The 25,921-nt window shown below is 59.6% G+C and overlaps 1 protein-coding gene and 1 long non-coding RNA gene across 2 annotated transcripts in view; one reads left to right on the forward strand and one right to left on the reverse strand.

Moving 5' to 3' along the window:
• Positions 1-6,322: 6,322 nt before the first annotated feature.
• The window catches only part of OBSCN (obscurin, cytoskeletal calmodulin and titin-interacting RhoGEF), a 169,465-nt gene continuing 149,866 nt past the window's right edge, over positions 6,323-25,921 (reverse strand). The window contains exons 90-115 of the mRNA XM_055104619.2: positions 22,488-22,667; positions 20,139-20,235; positions 19,656-19,780; positions 19,030-19,142; positions 18,648-18,816; positions 18,327-18,408; positions 18,041-18,241; positions 17,270-17,330; positions 16,800-16,877; positions 16,322-16,494; positions 16,054-16,080; positions 15,122-15,274; positions 14,978-15,023; positions 14,460-14,537; positions 12,117-14,193; positions 11,186-11,266; positions 10,774-10,884; positions 10,446-10,613; positions 9,375-9,497; positions 9,021-9,191; positions 8,325-8,406; positions 7,908-8,147; positions 7,487-7,710; positions 7,193-7,268; positions 6,779-6,928; positions 6,323-6,581 (exon numbers count right to left, since the gene is read on the reverse strand). Of these exons, the coding sequence (XP_054960594.2) occupies positions 6,404-6,581; positions 6,779-6,928; positions 7,193-7,268; positions 7,487-7,710; positions 7,908-8,147; positions 8,325-8,406; positions 9,021-9,191; positions 9,375-9,497; positions 10,446-10,613; positions 10,774-10,884; positions 11,186-11,266; positions 12,117-14,193; positions 14,460-14,537; positions 14,978-15,023; positions 15,122-15,274; positions 16,054-16,080; positions 16,322-16,494; positions 16,800-16,877; positions 17,270-17,330; positions 18,041-18,241; positions 18,327-18,408; positions 18,648-18,816; positions 19,030-19,142; positions 19,656-19,780; positions 20,139-20,235; positions 22,488-22,667 (5,264 nt within the window). The 3' untranslated portion in view covers positions 6,323-6,403. The remainder of the gene's footprint in view (positions 6,582-6,778; positions 6,929-7,192; positions 7,269-7,486; positions 7,711-7,907; positions 8,148-8,324; positions 8,407-9,020; positions 9,192-9,374; positions 9,498-10,445; positions 10,614-10,773; positions 10,885-11,185; positions 11,267-12,116; positions 14,194-14,459; positions 14,538-14,977; positions 15,024-15,121; positions 15,275-16,053; positions 16,081-16,321; positions 16,495-16,799; positions 16,878-17,269; positions 17,331-18,040; positions 18,242-18,326; positions 18,409-18,647; positions 18,817-19,029; positions 19,143-19,655; positions 19,781-20,138; positions 20,236-22,487; positions 22,668-25,921) is intronic.
• LOC134729086 (uncharacterized) lies at positions 12,827-18,034 on the forward strand. Its single transcript, XR_010109953.1, has 3 exons — positions 12,827-12,931; positions 16,812-17,020; positions 17,303-18,034. It is a non-coding gene; the product is annotated as an uncharacterized LOC134729086 (long non-coding RNA).

The following is a 25,921-nucleotide window of genomic DNA, read 5'->3' on the forward strand; positions in this document are numbered from 1 at the left end:
TGTCTATCTATTCTATTACATCTACCTATCATCTAACTCTGTCTCTATCTTCTATCTCTATACCTATCTCTTCTATCTGTAGTATTTATATCCATCCATCCATATCTCTATCTAGCATATCTAGCTACCTATCTGTGTCTATCTTCTATCTCTATCAATCCATTTATCTATATCTGTAGATATCTATCTTCTATAGCTCTATTATCTATTTTTCAATATATCTTTGTCTCTATCTCTACCTATATCATCTATTTATCTTCTCTATCTTCTAGATCTCTATCATATCATCTATCATTTCTATATCTGCCTCTATCTGTATCTTTATATCTCTATCATATATTTATATCTGTGTATATCTATCTACCTATCTTATCTCTTAGCCCAGTTGCCCAAGGTACCAGTATCCTTATCTGCAGGTGAGCATGAGGACCTCTGTGTTGAAGACACATCAACCTTTGGATACAGAATGCAGAGTCTCAGGAGATAGGCCAATTATTTGCATTTTGAATGCTATCTGTTTCTATACCATATGGTAGTAAAAATTTGCATGGTATGATTTTTAAAACTTGAATTTTTAACTTAATGTTCTATGTTCTGTAGTAATCTCATTTTCATGTTACCAAAGGAAACCTGTTATGACCAGAATAAATTATTTTCCCAACATTGAACTAAGAATTCCTAGAGCTGGGGAAATAAAGGAATGTCCTTTGCTGCCAGCCTCCTTCCTTCCTCCTTAGGATACCTCTTTAAAATTAATTATTAGTTTGGTTTTCCCATTTAATAGAGAAATTATTTAGGATGTTTTCTAAAATGTCCAAGTGGCTAGCTATAACTTGCTGTTTATTCTTTGATTGACAGTGACTAATGTCATTTCACAGTGGCCAGGAAATGTGGGCTGTATGATCTCCACTTTGAGAGGATTTTGACCCAATGCCTGGGTCATTTATGTGGCTGGCCTCTGGATATCTGAAAGTAATATGAATCCTTCATTTGCTGGTTTCAAAGTACTATCGACCTATCTTCCTGTCTATCACATAAATGTTTCCAGTGATGCCATCAATAGTTACAGAAATTGATTGATTTTTATATATCTGACCTATTGATTTCTAAACACAATATATTAAAATCTTCTACTATGATTACCAATGTACCAGTTATCAATTTTGCCTTTTATTGCCATAGCTTTCTGTTTCCTAGATACTAAGTTGTTGTGATTTTATATAGATAGATAGATAGATAGATAGATTTTCACCCACAGTTATTGGCTCTTAACTCATAAAATCCTTGGGATCGCCGAAGTGTTTTCTTTAGAATGCCTTTTGTCTGATAGGTTCCAGGGTGGGGCTGGTCCCTGGAAAGACAAAGGCAGGAGTAGAGAGTTGGGACTTTCAGCCCCACACCCAATCTCCAGGGAAGGGATAGGGGCTGAAGGTCAAGTTGTTCACCAATGGCCAATGGTTTAATCAATCATGCCTATGTAACAAAGCTTCCATAATCCAAAAGGACTGGGTTCAGAGAGCTTCCGGATAGCTGAACATGTGGAGGTTCCTGGGAAACGGTACGCCCAGGGAGGGCAGGGTGGCTCCACGCCTCTTCCTTCCTTCATACTTTGCCCTATGTGTCTGTATCCTTTGTAACATCCTTCTTAATAAAGCAGTAAACATAAGTAAGTGTTTCACTGAGTTCTGTGAGCCGCTGTAGCATATTAATGGAACCCAAACAGGGGTTTGTGGGAACCCCAACTTAAAGCCAGTTGGTCAGATGTTCCAGAGGCCTGGACTTTTGACTGGTGTCTGTGTGGGGGACAGTCTTGGGAAGTGAGCCCCAATCCTGTGGGGTCTGACACTATCTCCAGGTAGACAGTGTTGGAATTGGACTGAGGACACCCAGCTGGTGTCTGCTGCTTGGTGGTGGGGAGAAACCTCACAGGTTTGGCCACAGAATCTTCTTCTGTGTTGATTGCTGCTGTGGTGTGAGAGCAGAGGAGAAACGCCATTTAAGAGAGCTTTTCCCTTGTATAGTTTTGATATATTAGGATAATATGAGTAATTTCCCTGCAGTAATGCCTAAAGCATAACAGGCACTATAAATGGTGTTAAGCCCTATTGTTAGTGTTAATTGTTATTATTCACCATCATTTTGGTTGGTTGTTGCCCGGGCTATGTTGTATTTGTCCTTACTGGAAAGTTACTTGGGAGAAGAGACACAGACCTAATCCATACTATGTGTCCAGTGTTCTGGTCCTTGAGGGGTTTCAGATTCAGACCATGTTTATTTCACACATAACTCTCTGAGTGGACGGTCCAGCAACTCCTATGGCGACTCATGCTCATTCCTACAGTTCTTGCTCTGGTTCAAACACATTTTGTCCTTCCCCCTTATCCACTGTGATTTTCTGACTCCCCCCATATGAGTGAGACCTGTGAGCAATAAAACAGCCCTGAGAACTATTCGGGAACTCCTGATCAGTCTGAATGTTGGCACTGCACAGCCTAGTCTTGCAATCAAGCAAAACCACCATGGATGAACCTGGAAGACACTATGCTAAGTGAGATAAGCTGGTCACAGAAGGCAAATGCCACCGCATTCTACTTACATGAGGTATCAAAGGAAGTCAAGTTCATAACGACAGAAAGTAGAATAGGGGCTACCAGGGCCTGGGAGGAGGGAGAATGGGTTTTAATGAGGACAGAGTTTCAGTTTTGCAAGATGAAGAGTTCTGGAGATGGATGATGATGATGGTTGCACCACATGTGAATATAATTAACAATACAGAACTGTACACTTGGCTGGGCACGGTGGCTCATGCCTGTAATCCCAGCATTTTGGGAGGCCGAGGCAGGCGGATCACCTGAGGTCAGGAGTTTGAGAACAACCTGGCCAACATGGTGAAACCCTGTCTCTACCAAAAATACAAAAAATTAGCTGGGTTTGGTGGCACATGCCTGTAGTGACAGCTACTCGGGAGGCTGAGGCAGGAGAACTGCTTGAACCCAGGAGGCGGAGGTTGCAGTGAGCCGAGATTGTGCCACTGCACTCCAGCCTGGGCAACAGAGCAAGACTCTGTCTCAAAAAAAAAAAAAAGAACTGTATACTTGAAAATGGTTGAATGATAAATGTTATGTGTATTTTATCACAGCTTAAAACTTTTTTAACAACTTTTGCTCTGTGAAAGACCCTGTTAAGGTGAGGTGGCTCACGCCTGTAATCCCAGCACTTTGGGAGGCTGAGGCGGGAAAATCTCTTGAGCCCAGGAGTTTGAGACCAGCCTGGGCAACATAGTGAGACCCCATCTCTAAAAAAAAAAAAAAAAAAAAAAAAAGTAAATTAGTCAGATGTGATGGCATACACCTTTAGTTCCAGCTACTCAGGAGCCTGAGGTGGGAGGATTTCTTGAGCCCAGGAGTTCAAGACTGCAATGGGCCATGGTTGTGCCACTGCACTCCAGCCTGGGCAACAGACTGAAATGCTGCCTCAAAAAAGACAAAAGGCTCTGTTAGGAGGAAGAAAAGACAAGCCCAAAAGTGGGAGAACATATTTGAAAACCACACATATGGCAAATGGCTGGTCTCCAGAATATACACAGAACTCTTCATCCTCAACATTTAAGTAAACAAAACATCTGGTTAGAAAATGGGCAAAAGACATGAATGGATATTTCACCCACGAGGATATAAAGCTGGCCAATGAAATGACAACACGACGCAGCCATTGCATTCTTGGGCATTTATCCTAGAGTAATAAAGACTTACAGTCACACAGCAACCTGTGTACATGAATTATTATAGCAGCTTTATTTGTAATTGCCCAAAACTGGGAATGACCCAAATGTCCTTCAATGGATAAGTGGTTAAACAAACAGTGGTGCATCCATAACATGGAATATTCTGCAGCAATACAAAGGAATGAACTATTGACACATACAGCAATCTTCATGAATTTCCAGAGATGCCAGGCAAAAGATACCACATATAGGATTATTCCATTTATAGAACGTTCCTAAAATGACAAAGTTATATTAGTGCAGAACAAATTGTTGGGTGCCAGGGTTAAGGAGTATTACTGTGGGAGGAAAGTGGGTGTGGTTATTTTTATGCCTTTTTGGGCAGCATAAGGGTTTCCTCGAGATGGAAATGTTCTCTGTCTTGACTGTACCAGTCTTAATGGTCGTCATATTGTACTGCAGTTTTGTGAGATGTCAGTGATGGGGCTCAGAATGCAATACCCCAAATTACGGCACCTTGGCATGCTGAGTATCTCAAGCTGAAGGAAATTGTGTCTCTCTGACCGTCTCCTGCTTTTCTGCCTTGAAGGAAGCCATAAGAGAATTCTCTGACCTACCTCCCCCAAAAGCGGGTCATAGGATCCTCATTCCAGAGGCCAAGAAGAATCTGAACAAACAGGCCTTGGCAAGTTGCCCCCAGTTTATTACCATTAAGTTGCACCTGCTTTTTGTCTAAGCATATTTTTACATGACTGTTCATTCTTCATCAAACCCAAGCATAAAAAATAGACAGATTTGCCTGTTTCTTTGGGTTTTTGTTTCTGAAGGCTCACTTGTCACATAAAACCTTTTGTTAAATAGATGTGTGTCATGCTTTATCTTGTTAACCTGTCTTTGTGATTGGGGCCATACATGCAAGGTTCATCCATGCGCCTTGCAATGGGTGAGGAAAAGATACTACCTTCCCCCCCACCCCGCCCTGACATCAGTGTCCTGGGAAAGTGAGTGCACAGTGCCTGTGCCCTTTGTGATGCATTGAGTGGTGACATGCTGACTCTCAGGAGGTCGTAAAGGAGGAGGAAGGTAAAGTCAGAGGCAGTGTAGGGGCAGAGGGAGTGAGGGCAGTCAGTTCAAGTTAGAAGATGTTTGTTTTGTTTTTAGAGACAGGGTCTTGCTCTGTGGTCCAGGCTGGAGTGCAGTGGCACAATCACAGCTCACTGCAGCCTTGACCTCTGGGCTCACCCCCCGAGTAGCTGGTACCATGCTGGTGGCATGCACCACCATGCCAAGCTAATTTTTTATTTTTTGTAGAGACAAGAGTCTCCCTATTGTTGCCCAGGCTTGTCTTGAACTCCTGGGCTCAAGTGATCCTCCTACCTCAGCCTCCCAAAGTGCTGGGATTACAGGTGTGAGCCACTGTGCCTGGCCGATGCTTGGATTTTGATTCAAAGTGTCCTGGGCTCAGTAAGATTTCAGGGGAGGTGTTCAGCATTTGGACATTGCAGAATGGACCCATCAGCATGTGGTCGTCATTGGGCCCCTGAGATGAGCTGAGAATCAGGAGGGTAGAGACTGCTGTCTACACCCTGCAGTCCCAGCCCCCCAGGAATGAAGCTGTCGTCCAACGTCAGCCTTGTTGCTGGGGACAGTGGAGAACATATCCCCACCCCGGGAACCCTGGGGCTGCTCGAGAAGAGGATGCTATGAAGAGCTGACTGTTTTGGTGATTAAAAGGAGTGTTTAAAACAACCGGGCCTCATTCTGGGTTGCATGCTGTCAGAGAGAGCCAGGACAACTCCATCATTGGATGTCCCCATAAATCTAAGCTGGCCAGGAATCAGCATGACCCATTTTAGCCAAGAGGGGTCGGTTAGCCTCCTCTCCATCTATGCTTAGACATAGGTATGAGGGGCCTGGCCTTGTGTCTGAGGGACCTCTGCAAAAGGTTTTATGTGCAAGAGGAGAAGGCCCTCCCTGCCAGCTCCCAGGTCTCCTGGGCTGCACCTATCTCAAGTTCCCTTTCCCACGTCAAAGAATAGGAGAAAGGACATTCAGCAGCGTTTGAGAGACAACGCGCGCACCCCACGGCCCAGGCTTCCTGCACTCCTGGCAAGGAGCAGGGCGGGGCTCGGCCAGCGTAGTCATTGCCCATGGAATCTCAAACACTGGGTTGCTTTTCACCGAGGCCACGCGCCAGCGACTCTGAAGCCTCCTCTCCGCCAGCGGATCGTGGCCCGCGGCTTCCCGCCCTCGCTTGCACGCTTTGCCCAAGAACTCTTCCCGGGGCAGAGAAGTTCTGGAAACAAGCGGCTGGCCCGACGGCGGAGAAAGCGGGCTGCGGGGCTGCAGGTCAGCGTGATGGAAGAGAGGAAGGCGCACGGCGGGTGGAATAAACGCGCATGGGTGTGAGGACGGAGACGCCCCGCGGGGCTGAACGCGCGGAGCATCGGAGAGAGCGACCCCTAAGGACGCCTTCTAAGGGGCTCGCAGGCCCAAACACAGCGGGGCAGCCTGATCGGCGCCCCAGCCAGAAAGGCGGGGACAGAGCCCTCACTCCCTCTCCTCCCCAAAAGAAAATAATGCAACGAGACGGAAGACTTCTCGCCCGGCTGTGCGTTTTTATTGGCGCGTCTGCAGCGACCCCCAGCGGGGAGACCAAGGGTGCGGCCGGGGCGACCCTCAGCGCACCTGGGCCAGGTTGTGCCTCTTGTACAGCAGCGCGCGTCTCTTCTCGCGATTGCGCACGAAGACGCGCAGCCGCGCGGTAGGGAAGGTCACGGGCGCTGGCCGCGAACAGGCCGGGCCCTCCTCTGTTAGCCACGGGCACTGCAGGCAGCTGGACGCGCAGGGCCGGCCCCTGGGACGGACATAGACTCAGCACGTAGCCCAGCGGCGGGAAGGGTGTGGGGAAGGCAAGTGGAAAAGGGGAGAGGGGGAAGGGAGAGTACCGACGGGAAAGGGAGTGGGGGGGCGGGGCGGGGCGGGACGGAAGGAGGAGGGGGCGGGACGGGAGGAGGGGGCGGGGAGAAGGAGGAGGAGAGGGGCGCGCCTTACCAGGGCTGGGCGCACAGAGTGCTGCGCAGGAAGGCCACGGCGCCCCCCGACAGCCCCGCGTAGCAGCGGCTCAGCCGGACCAGCCCCTTGCGCAGTCCTCTCTGCAGGTCGCGTGCACCCTCGCTGCTCACCGGGTACTCGGCGCTCAGCCTGCGCAGGTGGCGGGTGCACGGGCCCTGAGGTCACCCTCCTCGGGTAGACCAGGGCGGAGGGGGAGGGGATGCAGGAGCACTGAGGTCACCCTCGGGTGGCCGGTGCAGGGGCCGTGAGGTCATCCTCGGGTGGACGGGGGTGCAGGGGCCGTGAGGTCACCCTCGGGTGGACGGGGGTGCAGGGGCCCTGAGGTCACCCTCGGGTGGAGGGGGGAGACTGCCCCGCCCATCTAGCAACCCCCAGACAGGTTGGAGGACTCACATGATGAAGGCTGTCACACCGATGGCCCAGATGTCTGTCTGTGGAACAGCCCCCTGGCCCTCCAGGAGCTCTGGAGCTGGGAGGGGCACATGTGGTTGGGCTCAGGTGGAGGGACACAGGTGGTGGGCATGAGTGAGTGGTCCCAGGTGGGATAGGTGGGGCACAGGTGTGTGGGCCAGGTGTGCGGCTGAGTGGGTGGCAGTGGAGCTGGGAGAGAGGACAGCACTGGAGGAGAGGGGGCTTCTTCCTGCCCCTCGCCCCAGGTGAGGTTCCCCCAACTGTCCACACACGCACCCATGGTCTCTAGGTAGTCCTTGAACTTCTCTGAGGGCAGCACCTTCTCCTGGCTGAGGCTCTGTGCATTGCCCAGGTCCACGACCTTGAGCAGGTTGTATTCGGTGATGATCATGTTCTCGGACCTCAGGTCCAGGTGCAGGATGTGCTGGTTGTGCAGGTACTGTGTGGCGCTCAGCATCTGCCACAGGTAGTCCTTCACCTCGGATTCTGAGTAGGAGGCCCTGGGGGGCAGAAGCTGCTCAGCCCAGGCTCCGGGGTGGGGGCCACCAGGGCCAGGGCTGAGACTACTCCCCGTGGACTGGGAGGGGCACTGGCTGTGCAGAGGGGCCTGGTCCTCCAGCCCCACCCCAGAGGCCTGTGTCCATCAGTCCATCAGTCCGTCCATCAGCTCAACCACACCACCCCAGGCCACCCTCACCTCTCGGCCAGGCAGGGGAGCAGCTCGGGCCCAGAGCACAGCTCCAAGATGAGCACCAGGTGCCGGGGGCTGAGGTAGGCTGCGTGCAGCTGGGCCAGGTGCGGGTGGCGCAGGCCCTTGAGGGCCTCGTATTCGCGCAGCACTGCTGTCTTGTCCTTGGGGTGGTAGGGGATGATCTTGGCGGCCAGCGCCCGCCCGCTGGCCTTCTCCCAGCACTGCCGCACCACGCTGAAGCGGCCCCTGCTCAAGGGGACAGCGGTCAGGCTGGTGGGTGGTCCCCTCCCATTCCCCGATTCCCAACACTCAGAGCAACAGGAGCCCAGTTCAGCGAGATGGTGGGTGTGGGGGCATGGGTGGCCAACAAGGGGGGGTCCAGGCCCTGGCCCCACCCGCCTGCAGCCCCCCAGGCCACTGCACCTCCGGATCTGTGTCTGGAATGCGAAGGTCTTTGTGCTGGGCAGGGGTTGGGCTGACCGCCCCTGGCTCTCCTCCTCAGAGGCTGTGGGAGGAGGGGCAGGTGATAAGAGGGGGTGAAGAGGGCATCCCCACAGCCCCAGCTCTCCCCACGTCTCCCATCACCCCTTCCCAGGCACCTTGACAACTGGGACTTTGAGTTACACACTCCCACCTCTTGTTCCTCAGGTTCTGGGGGTATGGGGACAGGGAGGGGGTACAGCAAGCAGTGAGAGGCAACCTGAGTGAGGGTGTGTGTGAGGGCTGCAGGGGCATTTGAGAATGGACCACCCATAGCAATCATGCCCTCTCTTCCTCCCTTGAGCCCAGGGCAGACATTACTAATCAACCCTAGCATTCCTCCACCAAAGCTAGAGGCAGCACAGGCCAGTCACTACCAACTCTCACTACCAACACTCAGAATGAAGCAGAATGGACTTGTGTGCTCGTCAATGAGTGTATGGGAGTGTAGGTGAGTGAAGGGGGGGCCTAGGGGTGAGGCGGCCCCTAAAGTGTGTAGGCCTCGAATGCCAAGCCCAGGAGCAGCTGTCTCCCCAGAAGGAAGTGGACAGCTATGGAGACCCTGCACAGGAGGGAGCGTAATCTGGGTCTTCTAGCTGCTGTTCCCACCCTCCAAGCCCCGAGTGTGGTGTGGCTCACCCAGGTGGCTGGGCCCTCCCAGGAGGACTTGCTCCGAGGGGCTGCTGTAGGGACCCATTCCTGCCTTGCTGACACATGCCGTGCGGAAGGTGTAGGTGCCACCCCGGGAGAGCTTGCTGGTCAGGTAGCAGCAGTCAAAGATGTCGGAGGCCAGTGTGGTCCAGCTGCCGCCTGGCCACACAGGAGCACGTGAGGGGCCACTGAGGCCTCCACACACCACGTCAGTGGGGGTGGAGAAACCCTTCCCTGAGGCCACCCATGGGAACACAGCAGGCCAGGCATCTCCCCAAGGGCCCCTCGACATGGCTCCCGGGAGGGGTGGCCGGAGCCTCGGGTGCAGGGGCCACCTCATACCTTCTAGGCTGCACTGCACAATGTAGGTCACAGGGCCGTAGGATTCCACGGGCTTCCAGACCAGCAGCACCCCATCCGCGTACACCTCCCCGATATCGGGGCATGGCGAAGATGAGGGGCGCTCTGCAAGGCACTGCCCAATGGTCAGTGACTCCAGGGTGGGCACCCAGCCTCCAGGGGCCAATATCTGGCTGGCGCCTGCCTCACCCTGGCAGCCATCAGGGCTCTGGAGCCCACCCTCCCTGGTCCTGTTCATTCAGGGTCCAGTCACAGTGAGGACTGGTAGGAGGGGCCTCTCCTGGCGAGGGGCTGGGGAGGAGTCTGCCCTGCCAGATCCCACTCCTGGGCTGGCCCATCCACCTGGGTGTGACCAGAACCCTGTGCAGGGGCCGAGCCTCTGGTCAGAAGGGCCCTGGTGGGGCTGCTGGGCTTCACTGGGTTGCCCTGTACAGGTTCAAGCAGGCCGGCCCACTCTGGGCATTGGGCCAGGGGTCCCAGAGCTAGGCCTGTAGCCCCCATCCTGACCACCTCAGAAACACGCCCCAGGGAACTGTGTTGTGCTTGTAACTCGACTTTGATTGAGGCATGGAACGGGAAGCAGCCCACTCCTGCATAGGCTGGAGGGATGGGCATGGAAGGAACGTGGGAAGATGGTGCAATGGGTCATGCGCCCGAGAAACTCAGTTCTCCCGGCAAGTGGCCAATGGGATGGGCTTTCTCCCTGGCAGGGAGCGTGGATGAACAGGCTTCCTTCTAAGCCCTGTAACGTCAGCAGCTGCGTCCGGCCATCCTTCCCAAGGCTGGTTGTTTCTGCTGGGACCAGCTCAGGGCCTCCTGCCAGCCCAAGGCAGCCTGGGCGGTCAGAACTCTGTGTTGACCTTCTCAGGCCTCCTGCAGCCCTGGCCGTGTGTGGTGCCTGGCCCCATAGGGATGTGGGCTGCTCAGGGTCAGGGAGCGGATGCCTCAGCAGCCAATGCACGGGCCCGGAAGCATTCCACGCAGGATGAGGCTTCCCAGCAGCCCCAGCCCAGCCTCCCTGGCCTGGTGGGACCCCCAGTGTGGCCCACGTACCTGCCTTCCGGAGGACGCCCGTGGTGGTTGCTGTCCCCAGCGCATTGCTCACGCTGCAGGTGTACACACCCAGGTCCTCAGCCACCACCACCAGGATGGTCAGAAGCTGGAAGTTCTTGAGGGTGGCAGAGATGAGGACACGGCTGCTGCTCTCTAGGGGGGCTCCGTCTGCAAAAGGACAGAGCAAGCCTCATGCCACAGCCAGGCCTCACACCTCTCCCTGGGCCTCAGTTTTCCTCCGGACAGCGAGGCATCCCGTGTGGCCAGCTCACAGGATGGCCACTCACCCGATTTCACACAGCCCCCAGCCCCTGGGACAGCTTCTTACCTTTGCTCCAGGTGGCCTGGGCAGCTGGCTGGGCTGACACCTGGCAGGCCAGTGTCACTGACTGGCCCAGGACCACAGTCTCATCTGAGAGCTCCCTTAGGAATGTCGGCGCTGAGGAGGGAGGGTGAGGTCAGCCTTCAGGGGTGACCTCCAGGCCCCAGAGCATGGCCTGGACCCTGGAGACACCAGGAGGAGCCCTGCCCCACCACTGCCAACTCCCCAGCCTGGCCCATCTGCACCACCATCACCTCCTCCAGGAAGTCCTCCAAGACTGCTCAGTTCACCACACCCACCAGGACCCCTCATCTGTTCCCACACCCATGTGAGTGCAAGCTTGCTCCCCACCGGTCTGGCCATGCTGGTGGGACCCTGAGAGGCAGTGGGGCCTGGTCTCTGTGTTGGGCCTGCTCACCTCGGTCCCAGCTCTTCAGACCTGAGAGCCGGAAGGAAGCAAGGCCTGGCTTCTTCCTGGGGGGCCCCTCCTTCTCCAGACCTGCAGGAGGAAGGGGGCCAGTGAAGGTCATGGTCAGGAGGCCCGGCCCCTCTGGGTAGTACCAGCTGCCTCTGGCTGCAAGGACCCCGAGCAGCTGGGACAGGAAGAAATTGGGGTCGGCCGGCCCGCTGCCCACTCCCCAGACTTCCAGGCCACAGAGGACAGAGGAAACACGAAGACCAGGCACCCTCCCCACCTCCAGGCACGGGGTCAGGAGGGTCCAGGGCCAGGGAGGACTATGTGGTCGGGGAGAACTATGGGGTTGTGAACGGTTTTTGGGTCTGGAAGGGTTTTGGGGTCAGGGAGGGCCTGAGGTCAGGAGGGTCTGGGGTCAGGTAGGGTATGGAGTTGGGGAGGGTCTGGGGTAAGGTAGGGTCTGGGGTCAGAGAGGACTATGGGGTCAAGGAGGACTCAGGAGGATCTGGGGTTAGGAAGGTCTGCAGTCAGGCAGGATCTGGGGTTGGGAGAGTGCAGCGTTGGGGTGTCTGGGGTCAGGGAGGGCCTGGGGCTGTTCGGGAGGACTTGGTTCAGGGAGGATTATGGTTCAGGAAGACTCTGGCCCCTTCAAATGCTTTCCCCAGGGGCATACCACCTACAGCCTCCCCAGACCTCCACCACTATGTTAGGTCCCAGGGCTGGGTCTCAGCTGCCCTGTGGGGAGGGTTGTCAGGGCTGTAGAGGTGATCCCAAGATTCAGAGGCCTGAGGCAGGGACAGGAGGTGTGGGCAGCACCTGGACACCAGCGGGGGGCCCCTGGGAGCCTCCTGCCATCACCTGGAGTGCAGTAACCTTAGGTACAGAATGGGGGCCCCTGGACATGCAGGATGCTTGGGGTGGGGTGGGGGTTCACCTTCCGGCCTGCCCTTCAGGATCCGGGAGATGTGCTCCACGGAGGCCTTCACTCTCTCACGCAGCCCCAACTCTGCAGGCTCGTCCAGCGGCAGGTGCCTCCCAGGGAAGTGGAAGAGGCTGCGTGACGGCGAGGACCACTTGCGCTTCCTGCCCACGGCAGCCTCCGCCAGCAGCGCGTCCACATCCTCTGGCTCCTCTGTGATCTCCAGGCCTGCGTGGGGGCCCAGTTCACCTGGCCAGGGCCACGTGGGCTCCGGGAACTCGGCCAGCTCCTCCTCAGCCATGGGGGAGGGCGGCTCTGGCTGAGCAGACTTGGGGACTTTCCTGAAGATCATAAACTCGAATGGGAGGTACTTGATATCGTACAGGTCTGAGAGGTTGAGGTAGGCGGGGTCCACCTCGGAAATGTCCAGGGATATTGTGTCGGCCGCCTCCGCATCACCTGACAGGTCCCGGATCTGCACCAAGGAGACCTGCCCGATGTCCTCCCATGGGGTGGGCTCTGGAGAGCTCCTGGCGGGAGCCCTGCCGACCTCAGGCACAGGCCTTGCACAGACCTGGGGCAGTGGGCTCTCAGCCCTGGCCTCCTCCTGCTGCTCCTCCGACTGGGACTCAGCCCTGGCCTCCTCCTGCTCCTCCTCCTCCGACTGGGACACAGCCCAGGCTATCCTGGCCCACATGGGCCCCTGCCCCAGCATGCCCCCTGCATCTCCACCAAAGGCAAAGGTGCCATAACCAGCCACGCCTGCGTAGCCCCCACGACCACCCAGGGAGAACTTCCGCATGGTCGCCTGTTCCTGAGGCCGCTGCAAGGTGGGTGTGGAGTCGGACAGATCCTCAGCCTCCTGGGACCAGCCCTCAGCGTCCAGGGAGGGGCCAGGCTCTGTGCCCACCTGGGAGGAGCCCACCTGGGAGGAGCCCACCCTGAGGGGGCTCACTTGGGAAGAGCTCGCCTGGGAGGCTGACCCTGGGGAACTGCAGGGGCCGGGTTTTGGCCTCCCGGGAAGAGAGATGTCTCCAGGCCCCATCTTAGAGTCCAATGGGGGGCTTGCTTTGGCAGGGGCAGGGGGTGCCTGGGGCTGTCCCAAGAAGGGGCTTGAGGGTACTAAGGGGGCCTCTTTGCAAGATCCTGGAGGGAAGGAGCCAGGAGGGCATGGGACAACTGCTGGGTGGGGGCTGCAGCCCTCCTGGGGGGCAGAACCCTGCTTGGGGTGGCAGAAAGGGGCTGGCTGCCCCCAAGGGCTGTCCGGGGATGGCCTCTCTGGCTGAGCAGTGCCTGGGTGGCCACCAGTGGATGGAAGCTGCTTGGAGCCCTGAGTGTGCCCCATGTCCCTGATAGGGGCCCCCCCGGAGGGGGCTGAAGGCAGTCGCTGTGCCTCACCGAAGGCCTCTGAGGAGGGGCGGGGGGTGCTCGGAGACTCATGTTCCAGGGAGTGGCTGTGGCCAGGGGCCAAGTGGGTGCCAGAGGCAGGCAGCCGGGGGGCAGTCTCGAATGAGAGGGCTTTGGCCAGGAGGGTGGCCTGCTCCTCCCTGGCGGCCTCCTCCTCCAGCACGCGGTGCTCCATCAGTGGCTCGCGCAGGCCTGGCAGCGCCCCCGCAATGTACCCGCCCTTCAGCAGGTGCCGCCGCCGGGCCGGGTGCCGCCTGCTCCCCAGGGCAAGGGCCCCGTGCTCAGGGCTCTCACCCGCCTGCTGGTAGAACAGGCTGCGGATGACGCTGTGCCGGGGCACGCAGCCCTGGGCGGCCGGTGGCCCGGCACCCTCGGGAGATGCAGGCGGAGCTGGGGCCTCGGTGGAGTGCTCACCGGCCTCGGCTTCCTCAGGCAGGCTGGCCGAGGGCCGCAGGAAGCCCCGGGGGTGCAGCAGTGGTGAGTGCGTCACCGGGGAGGGTGGCAGTGACTTAGCCCGGGCAAATGGGGCGAGCTCATTGTCAGAGGAGGAGGAGGAACTGGAGGAGCCACCAGTGTCCCTGCAGAGGTGCCGGGCTACGCCGAGGGAGGGGCTGTCGGGTGGGCCCTGCAGTAGCTCAGGGATGGAGCGCATCACCAGGATGGACTTGTAGCTCATCAGGGAACGCTGGAACCGCATGGGGGGCAGCAGGCATCAGGTGGGGAGACCCAGGAGCTCTGGGGTCCTCTGCCCCCAGGGTGCAGTCATTCCGCCCTCCTGCCCCACGGGATTGTGTGCACCCAACCCCGCTGTGCCCAGCAGATGACTCCTGCCTCCTTTCAGCATGCTCAAAGGAGCCCAGCCCCGCTTCCCTGTACTTCTGGGTGCGCAGCTGGCCCCGTGGGGCCTCAGTTTCCCCTTCACTGGTCCCTACTCAGATGGTCACGGCTCACCTGCCAGCGACTTCGGGCCAGGAGGAACTTGAGCTGCTTGGTGTTGATGAAGTGGGCCTCCTCCGCAGGCATGGATTTCTGGGAGACCGAGGTGGGCAGCCACATGGCAGGGAGACCATGGTGCCCTGATAGGGGCCCCTCCCATGATGGAAGCCCTTCTGGGCAGCCCCAGCCCTGGGATTCCCTGGATCCAGGACACCACAGCCCTCACCCAAGATGTCCAGGTGGGGCAGATGGCAAAGGCCAGAGGTCAGAGGTGTCAGCGACCCCCTGTCCCTGAGCTCCTTGCAGTTCTCCCTGCCTCCTGCTGGGGGTTGGGGGCTGGGGCACTGAAATGTGGTTCCAGCCTGAGGTTCCCACAGCCCTCTCACTAACGCACAGGGACAAACGTCCTCTGGGCTGGGCAGAGGCCGGGCCACAGCCACAGTTCTGTGCTCACATGCCCTGTTGCCCAGAGGCCCTGCCCCTGTTGGCCTCAGGCTCCCCCTGCATAGTGTGGGGCTGACCCTGATACTCACCAGGAACCAGGGGTGGGAGAGGCACTGGGCCGCACTAGGCCGGGCCCTACAGGGAGAGGAAGGCTCAGGAGGGGCCAGGTGGTCAGCTGCCCCCGGGGCAGGGCTGACTGGCCTCGGGCAGGAGAAGCCTGGGGGTGCACTCACTGAGGGGCTCTCTGCAGCGTAGCCTTGATGAAGTCTTTGGCATCTTCGCTGAGGTGGGCAGCCATGGGGCTGCTCCATGACACGCGCCCCTCCAGGACGTTCAGGAGGGTGGCACGGTCACTCTCGCCGGCAAATGGGGATGAGCAGGTCAGGCTGAAGACAGAGGGAGGGTCCAGCCCTCAGATGAGGCCCTGACCGCAGATGGGCTCTTAGTCCCACTCCCATCTAGCTCTGAGTATCCCAGCAAGTTTCTCTGATTTCCCCAGTGAGATCCAGGCTCAGCTTGGAACAGCGACCCAGACTGAGCCTGGGGTGAGTATCTGGGCTCAAGTAGCAGACGGGATCTAGGGTCAGCTTAAGTGGGCACTAGCCTTAGTCTGAGGTAGGGATCCAGACTCAGGCTGGGGCAGGGATGTAGGGTCAGCCTGGGTAGGCTCCAGCCTTAGTCTAAGATGGGGATCCAGGCTCAGGCTGGGGCAGGCATCTAGAATCAGCCTGGGTGGCACCAGCCTTAGTCTGAAATCGGGATCCAGGCTTAGTCTGGGGCAGGGATCAAGATCAGCCTGAGTTAGGAATCAAGGATCAGCCTGCTGAGGAGGTCCAGGCTCAGTCTATACCATACCACCATCATCCTCAGGGCAGCAGTGGCTGTTATGAGCGGCTGCTGGACAACCCCCAGTCCTGCAGGGCAGTGGTTTGGCTGCCTCGTGACCCAGCACAGCCCTCTGATGACAGGGTGTTTGTGAGACACTCCGGGCAGGAACCTCTTATCAGGGTTGGCTGACCGCCTGTTCCCAAGATAGTAGCCCCTTGGGTCTCGGGTTTCTGATCTGGGGAGCAGCCACCAGTGCACATGCCCTCGGTGGGCCTACAAGGGAGGGGTCTCATGTCAGCTTTGGAGGAGGCAGCTGATGGGGCAGGGCTCTGCTCACCTGAGGTAGGAGATGACACCCATGGCCCTGCAAGACAAAAGCGCACACTGTGCGTCACCCCAGGCCTGGCCGTCAGGTAAGAGGCACACACACAGGGAAGGGGGGAGCCCAGGGCTGCAGGAGGAGACAGGTTCAGGGAGGACCCCTTGGCTGACCAGTAGGCTGCCTGCTGCCTCCCCGGGGCAGAGGAGAGGGCCCAGCCATCTGTGGGAACTGGCTTCCCGGAGAAGTTGCAGACCCAGACCCGTTGGCCCAGCCACCCACTCACCAAATGTCGGAGGCTTCGCTCACAGGGTTCTGCTGGATGATCTCGGGGGAGACGAACTCAGGGGAGCCGTACTGGCTGAACTGCAGCTCTGCTGGGGTGATGTTCTGGGCAAAGCCGAAGTCGCAGATTTTAATGTCTTCCCGGGCAGGATGCACCATCAGGATGTTAGAGGGCTGTTGGGGAGAGTTGGGAGTGGGTGAGAGCCGTGCCCTAAGGGGGTGACTCCTGGGGCTGATAGGCCTGGTGGGGACACCCAGAGGCCCGGGGGCAGGGTGGGACAGTGGGGAGCACCCGGTGCAGCCATTTGGGGACAGCCTCTGCTCCACCAGAGCCACGCCCCACCTGAAAGGGCTGCCTAGAGGTGGTGAGCTCCCTGTCCCTGGAGGCAAGCAAGTCCTCTCAGGCTGGGAGTGGTGGGCCTGCCCCACCTGGCCTGCAGGCCCCAGGCTCTGGGGTGCAGGGGTGAGGACATACGAACCTTTATGTCCAGGTGGAGAACGCCATGGCTGTGCAGGTAGTGCAGCCCCTCCACCAGCTGCTGGATGTAGACCTTGACCTGCGGCAAGGGCTGCTGTTCAGGCGGGAGCCCAGCCCCAGCCTCCCTCTCCACTTTAAGCCCAGCCTCCTCCTGGCTTCGGCAGCTGATAGGCAAAGCCCTCCTGGGCCCTGTGTGCCCCTAAGCCAGGAGATCCCTCAAAGGTGGGGAGGATACAATGGACTTGTGAACCTCAGTGGGGGAGGGGCAGGCAGGGCTGGTCGGCTGGCCAGGTGAGGCGGGGTGGCAGGCTGTGTAGAGCCCAACGAGGGGTCAACACGCCCTGGGGAGCCCCAGAGGCCCCTGAGCTAGAGAGGGCTGGGGCTGGGACTGTATCTGCAGGGACCCGATGTCTGAGCGGGGGCTGGGGCAGGGTGCATGGCTGGGGCAGTGGCGGGCGGCGGCCCAGTCACCTCGGCCTCCGTCACCACACCCTTCCTGAACAGGCGGTCCAGCAGCTCCTCGGATGAGCACCTGGGATCCCATCAAGGAAAAGCAGGCTTGGGAGGCTGAAACCTGCCTGTCCCCAGAAACCCACACTCACAATGAGGCAGCCAGGTCTATGGGTACATCTGATCTCTGGGGGCAGCAGGGGGTGATGCTCAGGGTTGAGGAGGGTGGAGCGGGGACCCCTCTGAACCCTAGATGGCACCCAGCCCTGAGGAGAGGGAGGGGCTGCAGGCTGACCCTGGGGACCAAGGCCACTCACTGCAGTGGCACAGTGGGAGGGGGCATCCTGTCCCCTCCGTACAGAGCCCATCCAGCACCCTCTCCCTGCAAAGAGGACACCAACTTTGGGCAGGGGGGCATGTGTCCAGCTGACGCCCTGTCAAGAGCACCAGAGGAGACCCCCCAAGACAAGGCCATGTGGGTGGCGGGGTGAGCCCCAGAGTAGCCGGGCCAGGCAGCTCCTTTCTCTCTAAGAGGCCATCTACAGAGTGGGAGTGGACCCCCGCCATCCCTGCTGAGGGCATCAGGTCATCAGGGCCAGCTAGCCGCCAGTAGCCCCTGGGGACTCCAGTCACTGCTCCGTGGAACAGAAGACTCCCCACCCAAATTCCTGGCTGGGTGGCTGTCGCCACCACCCAGCCAGGCAGGGGACACCGTGCACATGGCTCCTCTGAGCCCCGGCCTGGCCCTGCCTGCCCCTCCTCAAGCCGTCTCAGGGGCTGAGGGCAGGATACAGCTCCAGAATGAGGATGAGGGTCTTGCGGGTCTCAAACTGGTCCAGCAGCCCCGTGACCAGCGGGTGGCTCAGCGCGGCCAGGATGTCTCGCTCCCTGTATGCCTGGGCCCGAGTTCTGCTCCGTAGGGGGATGAACTTGGCAGCGCACAAGATCTTGTTTCCTTTGTGCTGCACTCTTTTTACGAAGCCAAACACGCCCCTAGGAAGGAGGGAGTGAGGGAAGCCCAGGTGGCCTGGGGAAAGGAGCCATCCGGCAGTCCAGGGGAAAGGGGGCTGGGTGCTACCTTCCAATCTCCTCCTTGACCTCATAGAAGGAGTGCAGCTTCCTCCGGTGGTTTTGCTTCTCTGAGTCCAGCTCATTGTCCCCTAAGGAGTGGGAAGTGGCTGGTATGGGCAAAGGTGACCACCCTGATCCCCATGGAACCCAATGCTGTGATGTTGACGGGAGCTGCTCCGTGGACCCAAGACTATGGAACCACACTCACCCAGGTACCACACCCACCCAGGTACCACCATGGGAAGAGAGGTTGCCCCATGGAGCCAAGACCTATACCCAGCCAGCCCGGCTGCAGAGCCTGGGGCCCAGGAGGGGTAGACCAACTCACCCCCAAGCACCAGCAGCTCTGCCTTGCAGAGTACCTGGCCACCAGCGTTTTGGGCCAGGCAGGTGTAAACGCCGGCATCCTTCGAGGCCACATGCCTCAGCACCAGGGAGTATGTGGTGCCTTCTTGCTGCTGGCTAAGCCGGGTGCTGTCCACCAGCTGGACGCTGTCCTGGAGGCACAGGACCGGCAGGGCTGCTATCAGCCCACTCTGGGGGACCCCATCACCCCACCCTTCACTGAGCAGTGCTTCCGACACCTGTTGTGTGTCCAGTCTAGGGGGGATATGGGGGAAGTGCACGGTGTGGACTGCACCCACCTCCCGTGGGCCCCCCAGCTCCTGGGGCCATCCCCGAATCTCACCCACCTGGACCTGTGCGCCTACCTTGTACCAGGTCACCGAGGGCTGTGGGTCACCCTCAATGATAGCCTTGAATTGGGCCGTTCCGCCTGTCTGTGCCTGCACATCCTCGATGGTTACCTGCATGGATGGGGGCCCTGGGAGGGCAGGGAGGGAACTGTGGAGACCACCTCCCCAGCCACACAACCCTGGGTGCCAGCCACAGCCTACCATGCTTGGATGGTTGGTGAGACCCTGAGATACACTGTGGGCAACTGAACGCCCCCCGCAGCCCAAGCGACAGCACCCCATCCTGACCGCCCAGGCTTCTGACAGTTAGGGGTACTCCTTCAATGGAACCACTGCCTCTCCCACTCTGACCTCAGCTGGCCAGGTGATCAGAAGGAGTTGGTGGGGCCGGTGGAGCTCACTAACTCAGCTGTCGCTCTCAGGGACAGGGTCCTATGGACACCAAGTTCACCGCCACTTGCCTCTCCCCAGTGGAGGGTTCTGGCCCCTCTGAGGAGACACGGTGAGTAGAATGTGGGGGTCCCAGGCTGGGGCAGGGCTGGGACAGGCTGGGAGGCCTTTGCACATGTGCAAATGCCCCCCGGCCCTGGGCAGGGGGCATGGGGATCACGCTTATAACCCAGCTGGGCCCAACCCCGTACGTGCGGTGTGCGTGTCGATGGCCTGGTATGTGTAGGTCCTCTGTGTGGTCTCTGTGACCACGTGGCTGTGGACGCCCCAGAGCAGCTCCCCTGTGCCTGCCCCGGGCCAGGCTGCACCCTCCATCCTGGGGTTAGGAAGTGGGGTGAGGCTCTGCCGGGCCGCCACACGTTCTGAGCAGCCAGGCCTCCCAGTGAGATAGGGGATCCCTGCTCACCACTACTCGGAAGAGGCTGCAGCAAAGCCTCTCTGGGATGAGATGTACAGATGGGGGCCCAACCCTTAGTGTGGAGGGGGCCCCCCAACACCTCTCATCCCAAGGGTGGCCTCTCCTCCCCGCCCTGCCCTGTCCGGGGTGGCTGCTGGCAAGGAGTGGAGTGAGGGCTGTGAGGCCACCGCGGTAACTCGTGCCCTGCCCTGCCTGCCCTGGGATGTCCCATGGGGGTTGGCCCCCACTGCAGGACCCAGCAGTCTGGGGAGGTTACCGAATGGGCACAGTCCATTCCTGGGCTCTGGCAATGGCCTCCGGCTCCTGCTCTGGGCCTTTGTGGAGGAGGGGCTGTGGCACCCTCGGGGGCATGGCTGCTGGGAGACAGGGCAGGTGGCTGTAGGAGTCGGGTACACGTGAGCTTCAAGCAGGTGGACGAGTGGGACGGATGCCTGCCACAGGCAGGGTGGGTGGGGTCATGGCCAGAGCAGGCCAACCCATGCCCACTCTGCAGAGGCATCGGACAGAGTGAACGAGCGTCAGGCCTGTGAAGGAGCCCGCGATCTGCCCAGGATGGGCCAAACGGCACCTGGGGCAGGTTTGTCTGCTCAGCCACTGTGGCCCTGGCACACAGCCCATTGGATGTGGCGGGGTGCACTCCACCCAGGAGGCAGAGTGAGAGTGAGGGTCAGGGCCAGTCCTCCCAGACCCCCGCCCCAGCCTTGACCTGTCCTTCCCTTGCAGACACCAGCCCTCAATCACTGCGGGGGGAAGGGTGACAGGCCAGAAGAATGAGAAGAGACCACTTCCCAGGGTGACAGGGATGCTGTGCCCCTTCTCCTGGGCCAGGCCCTGTACCCAGCCAGCCCCGTGATAGGTGCACGGAGCAAATGTACACCAAGGTGGGGCCTAGAGGGATGCCCCTTGGCCCTAGGTGGCCCCAGGGTGCCCAGGCAGCTAGAGGGAGGAGCCTGAGCTCATTGAAGGCCTGGGGGCTTCCGTGCCTGTTGTGGGAAAGCAGACCCGAGGGGTGGCCCTCTCATCTCATGGGGGAAGGTGGCCTGCTTGTCCCGAACCCTATGCCCCCTGGCCCTGCGGGAGGCCACAGAAGCAGCACAGGGACTATGGGACTGTTGGAAACTCTGGTTGGAGCATGTGTTTAGGGAATTAAGCGTGAGACCATGGTGGGGGGCTGTCCCGTGCAGTCCTTGGGGAGGGCACTGTGCCCTGGAGGTCTCATCCTGCTTGGCTCCAGCCTGATGGCCTTTCTCCAAGGTGATGGGACCAGGTAGGGGTGGCTGGGGAGGGTGCATCAGGGAAGGCCCTGCAAGATGGGGTGGGGTGACCAGAGTGGGTAGACACGCAGGACGCAAGGCCGTGATGGTCCTTTGTGTGAAGATAACCAAGGCAGGGTCTGGGCCAAACAAGGAGAAGGAGAAGGGCATGGACCCGAGAAGCCTACACAAGCAGGATGCAGAGGACGCTGGACGGGGCAGGGGAGGAGTCTGGCTGCCATCCTGCCCCAGCTCTGGCCTCGCTCCAGCCCTGTCCTCATGGCTCTCTGGACGCCTGACTCCAGGCCCCCCAGCCACCTGCGGCGAGCAGCAGGGCCTGGGATGAGATTCCCCCAACCCAGGCCTCAGTTTCCCCAGATGCACCATCTGTCCCTTTAGGAAAAGGTCCTTGATCGGGGACCTGAGGACTGGGCTGGAGCGAGGCCAGGGCTCGAGCAGGTTGGTGGCCAGGCTCACACCTGTAATCCCAGCACTTTGGGAAGCTGAGGTAGGAGAAAGGCTTGAGCCCAGGAGTTTGAGAGCAGCCTGGGCAACACAGCAATACCCCATCTCTACCCAAAAATAAAAAAGCTAGCCGGGCATGGTGCCATGCACCTGTAGTCCCAGCTACTTGGGAGGCTGAGGTGAGAGAATCGCTTAAACCCAGGAGGTTGAGGCTGCAGCGAGCTGTGGTCGTATCCCTGCACACTGCACTCCAGCGTAGGTGACAGAGTGAGACCCCGTTCCAAAGACAAAAAAGCCATTAAAGTGCTTCATAACAGGAGACCCCCAACACCTGGGGGAAGGGGCTTAGGTGATCATAACACCTGGGGGAAAGGGCTTGAGTGACCCACAGAGCTGGCTCTTGTAGCAGCCAGTTTGGTCTGGTCTGTCTGGGGTACTGGCTGCTTCTGCCCCTCTCTCCTCCACCTCCTCCTCCTTTTCTGTCTTCTTCCCCCTCTGCCCCTCTCCTCCTCTCCCTCTTCTCCTCTCTCTCCTCCTCTCCTTTCTCACCCCCTGCTCCCCCTCCTCCCTGTCCACTGAGGAGCACAGGGCACCTGAATTGGCCATCACAGGCCAAGCATGGGAAGCCTCTGGCTCCTGGAACAGATTTAGAGCAGGAGGAACCTTCCAGAACCCATTCTGTGCCAGATTCAGATGGGGAAACTGAGGCCAAGCAAGAGGTAGGCTTTGCCCAGGACCCCCAGTGCATGGAGCCACTGGGATTCCAAATCGGGGTCACTGGGGCCTGGCCAGTTAATGCCCATGGGATGGGCACCCCTCATGTTGCACAGCCAGGGTTGGGGTCAATCCCTGGGGGTCTTTGTCATCAGCATGCATCTGGGCCTCACCAGGTGCCTCCGAAGTTCTGGTGACTGGGGGCTGGGAGCTGGTTTCCTGGAGTGCGGGTGCCCCCCTGGGGCAGGGGCCAGGGCCAGTGAGGTCCCCTGTGGAGGGGCCTGGCGCCTTGGGGCCCAGCAGTCTCTTCAGGACAGATGTGATCTCCTGGTCCGCTCGCTCCAGGGTGGTGTCTGTAGAAGGGGCAAATGAGTGCAGAGGGGGTGAGGCCCAGGGGTCTGGGATAGCTGCAGCCTGCGGAGGGGTCTCCAGGAACCCCATCCCCCTCCTCAGAGACCGCCCAGGTGGGCCGACACTGGGCTGCTCCCCACCCACTCCCCTCTCAGGAGGCTGCCTGGAGGTGGAGGCCTGGGACACAGAAAGGAAAAAAAACACAGACCCATGCTGCAGGCAGGCACTTCCTCCTCCTAGACCCCCCGCGAGCTCAGCCTCGTCCTCCCCGGGAACCTTCGGGAGAGTGTCGCCACCTCCAGGGAGCAGCCAGGCCTGGATACCCGCCCCAGGCCCTGGCTCTGCCTCTGATCACAACCCCCCCACCAGGGCTGGCCTCTCCTCAAACCTGGGCACAGCCTAGTGCCAAGGTGAGAACCAGAGGAAGCTTGGGTTCCGTGGGCGTCCAGGCGGCCGTGACCGTGGACCCCTCCCCGGGGATGGGCCCTCCCTCCCAGGGCAGCCCCTGCCTGCACCCGCCTGTCGGGCATCTTTCTCTCCTCCACCTGTGACCCAAATCTGCCCTCCCCTCCACCTGCAACCCCGGCCCCGGCCGCCCCACCTGGCCCCTTGCTGGCTGCAAGAGACTCCTGCAGAGCCCTGCTGGGCGTGGTCCCCACTGGCAGCTCCCCCTCAGCAGCCTCCCCGTCCACCTGGTCATCAGCCAGGCACCTCACACGCGGGTCCAGCAGGTCACCTGCCCCAACCCTCCCGCCTTGTTTGTGTCTTCAAGCCCTTGCTGAGGGCCCCTGCTGCATCCCCAGTCACCAGCCTGGAGAGGACACCCGGGCTGCTCTCTACACTGCCAGGGCACCCTCCTCTCCACCCTCCTCACTCCAAGGCAGTCAGCAGGACCCCTGAGCCAGCCTCGGGGCTGGAGGGCTTCGGGTTTTACTCTAATGGTGCTGGGATCGTCCGGCCAGAGACAATGAAGTTGACCCCTGATGCTGAGATCCTGAGCCCCACGGGGTCACCACATCCCCACGTCTGCCATGACAACAGTCCCAGCTGCCCAGGGCTGGGGAAGGCCTGCCTGGCACCCCGCATACCAGGAAGGAGCATGATTGGCTGTTCTGGCCATGCCATGTGCCCCTGTGAGTGGCCCCTCCATGATGGGAACCAGCTGCCGCAGGTCCACTCAGGGACCCCAGGGTGGGCCGGGACTCCACAGGCAGTGGCCAGCCAGGGGACCTCACAGTCAAGGGCAGATGAGGGTAGGGGCTCCCCTGAGGGCTGCAGGTAGAGGGGACCCAGGGCTGCCGGTAGAGGGGACCCAGGGCTGCCCAGTGGAGAGGCAAGGAGAATCAGAGAGGTGCGCAGGAAGCTGCTTTATTCTTGCTGAGAGACAGGGGCTGCTGCCCACACACAGACCCTGTGTCCACCCTGCAGAGAAGGCCAGGAGGGCCTGCAGAGCTGGGAAGCGCCACCCAAGGGTCTCAGTCACCAAGACTGCAGGAGAGGCAAGGCCACCAAGACTGCAGGAGAGGCAAGGCCATGCCAGGCCTGGCAGCTGTGGCTGGGGCCAGGAGGGAGGGACCAGGCCCATGTGGGAACAGGACAAATGCCCAAGGCCACATCCTTCGTCCACAGTCCTGAGGCTCCTGCCAGGCTGACAGGAAACAGCCCAGAGCTGAGGTCTTTGAGCCGGTCATTCCAACATTGCAAGCACCACCCAGTCCTCCTGGCTGAAGTTGAGTGAGGTAAGAAGGGCCCGTGGCCAGGGACAGGGAGGGCCCTCAGGAGGCTCCCAGGGCTGCTGCTGAGGCCGGGCAGCGTCCTAGGCCTCAAGGACACTCCTTTCTCCCCGCTGCCCCAAGCCACCATGGCAGCAGCATCAGGGCTGTGCCGCCTCATCCCCATCCCTGTCTGGGCAGATGTGAAGGGTGACCATCTCCCCCACTGTCCCGAAGTTGACGGTCTGGGTGGAAAGCTCTGTGGTGAAGCTGCTCTGGCCACTGTCCGCAGAACGCCGGACGCGGGTGCAGAAAGACTGCGTCCAGGGAGCACTGCCCACAGGCCGAGCCGGGGCCTCCCGCAAGAGGAAGGAGGTGCCCTCAAGGCTACGGACCTGGGGTCCCGGTGGTGACGCCCCACGGGGCTCAGGCCTAAAGAGGCCGAGAGGGCCTCGGGGACCCAGTGCATGCCCCACGCTGAGCAGCACAGGCTGCCCCACCGTGGGCTCCCCGATCTCTCTCTGGATCACCGAGACCTCGCAGGGAGGGTCATCAGGGGCGCCAGGCCCAGGGCCACCACAGTGGAAGGTCTCCCCTTCCCCAGGCACGTAATCTTCCAGGTCAGCCAGTGTCAGCATGCGGCCGTTGTGCGTGAGGATCTTGGGGTCACGATCCCCAAGGCTGTGTGTGTCCTGGGACTCCTCCGTCACAAAGGCGTCTCCGTCTTCCCCCTCTTCCTCTCCCGCCTCCTCCATGGTGCCCTCCTCCTCCAGGGTGATGCCGGTCTCCCCCAGCTCCAGGCTGCCCATGCCAGAAGCAGCCCAGTCCACACTGCCTCTGGCATCCACGCGGAAGACAAGGGGCTCTCTGACGCCGACCATGGCTGTGCCCTGGGCCCAGGCCTCCTGGGCCAGCAGCTTGTTGTTGGAGTTGTTGGAATTGGGGTCCCCTCCGGGGGTCGCACCGGGCAGTGTGAAGAGATGCCCCGATGAGCTCCTGGGCACCTCTGTGGTGGGAGACACACCCTGCGGGCCCATCTTCTTCACCCGGACTTCAATGGTCTCCTCCACCTCCACCCACTTGGGCTGGGGCCCCGAGAGTCCGGGCAGAGCTGGAGAGTGGGCCTCGGCCTCCGTCACATACAGTGTGGGCACCACGGGCTTCTGGCCTGGTTCTGCCTCCGGCCTGCGGGGCTGGCCAGCACCTGGCAGGTACAGCAGGTTGGGGGCCAGTAGGCCTGGCCTCAGCGGGCTGGCAGAGCAGCGGGAAGGTGAGCGGGAGGGGGACTTGCTGGGGGACCGTCGTTGGCCACGTGGGCTCTTCACCACAGTGGTGATGGTCTCTTCTCTGGGGGAGGGAGGAGAGGGCCCGAGAAAAGATGGGCACAGCGCCCAGGATTGCCAGGGCAGCATGAGAGCTCAGGTTATTGTACCAGCAAGCCAGCAGTGAGAGTGCACAAAGAACTCTTACACATGCATGTGAGCCCAACCTACAGAGTCCCCCACCCCCTGCCACAGAACTAAAGAAACAAAGCACAAGGTCCC

Source organism: Pan paniscus, chromosome 1 (genome assembly GCF_029289425.2).
Source record: "Pan paniscus chromosome 1, NHGRI_mPanPan1-v2.0_pri, whole genome shotgun sequence".
In the NCBI taxonomy this organism is placed as follows: Eukaryota; Metazoa; Chordata; class Mammalia; order Primates; family Hominidae; genus Pan; species Pan paniscus.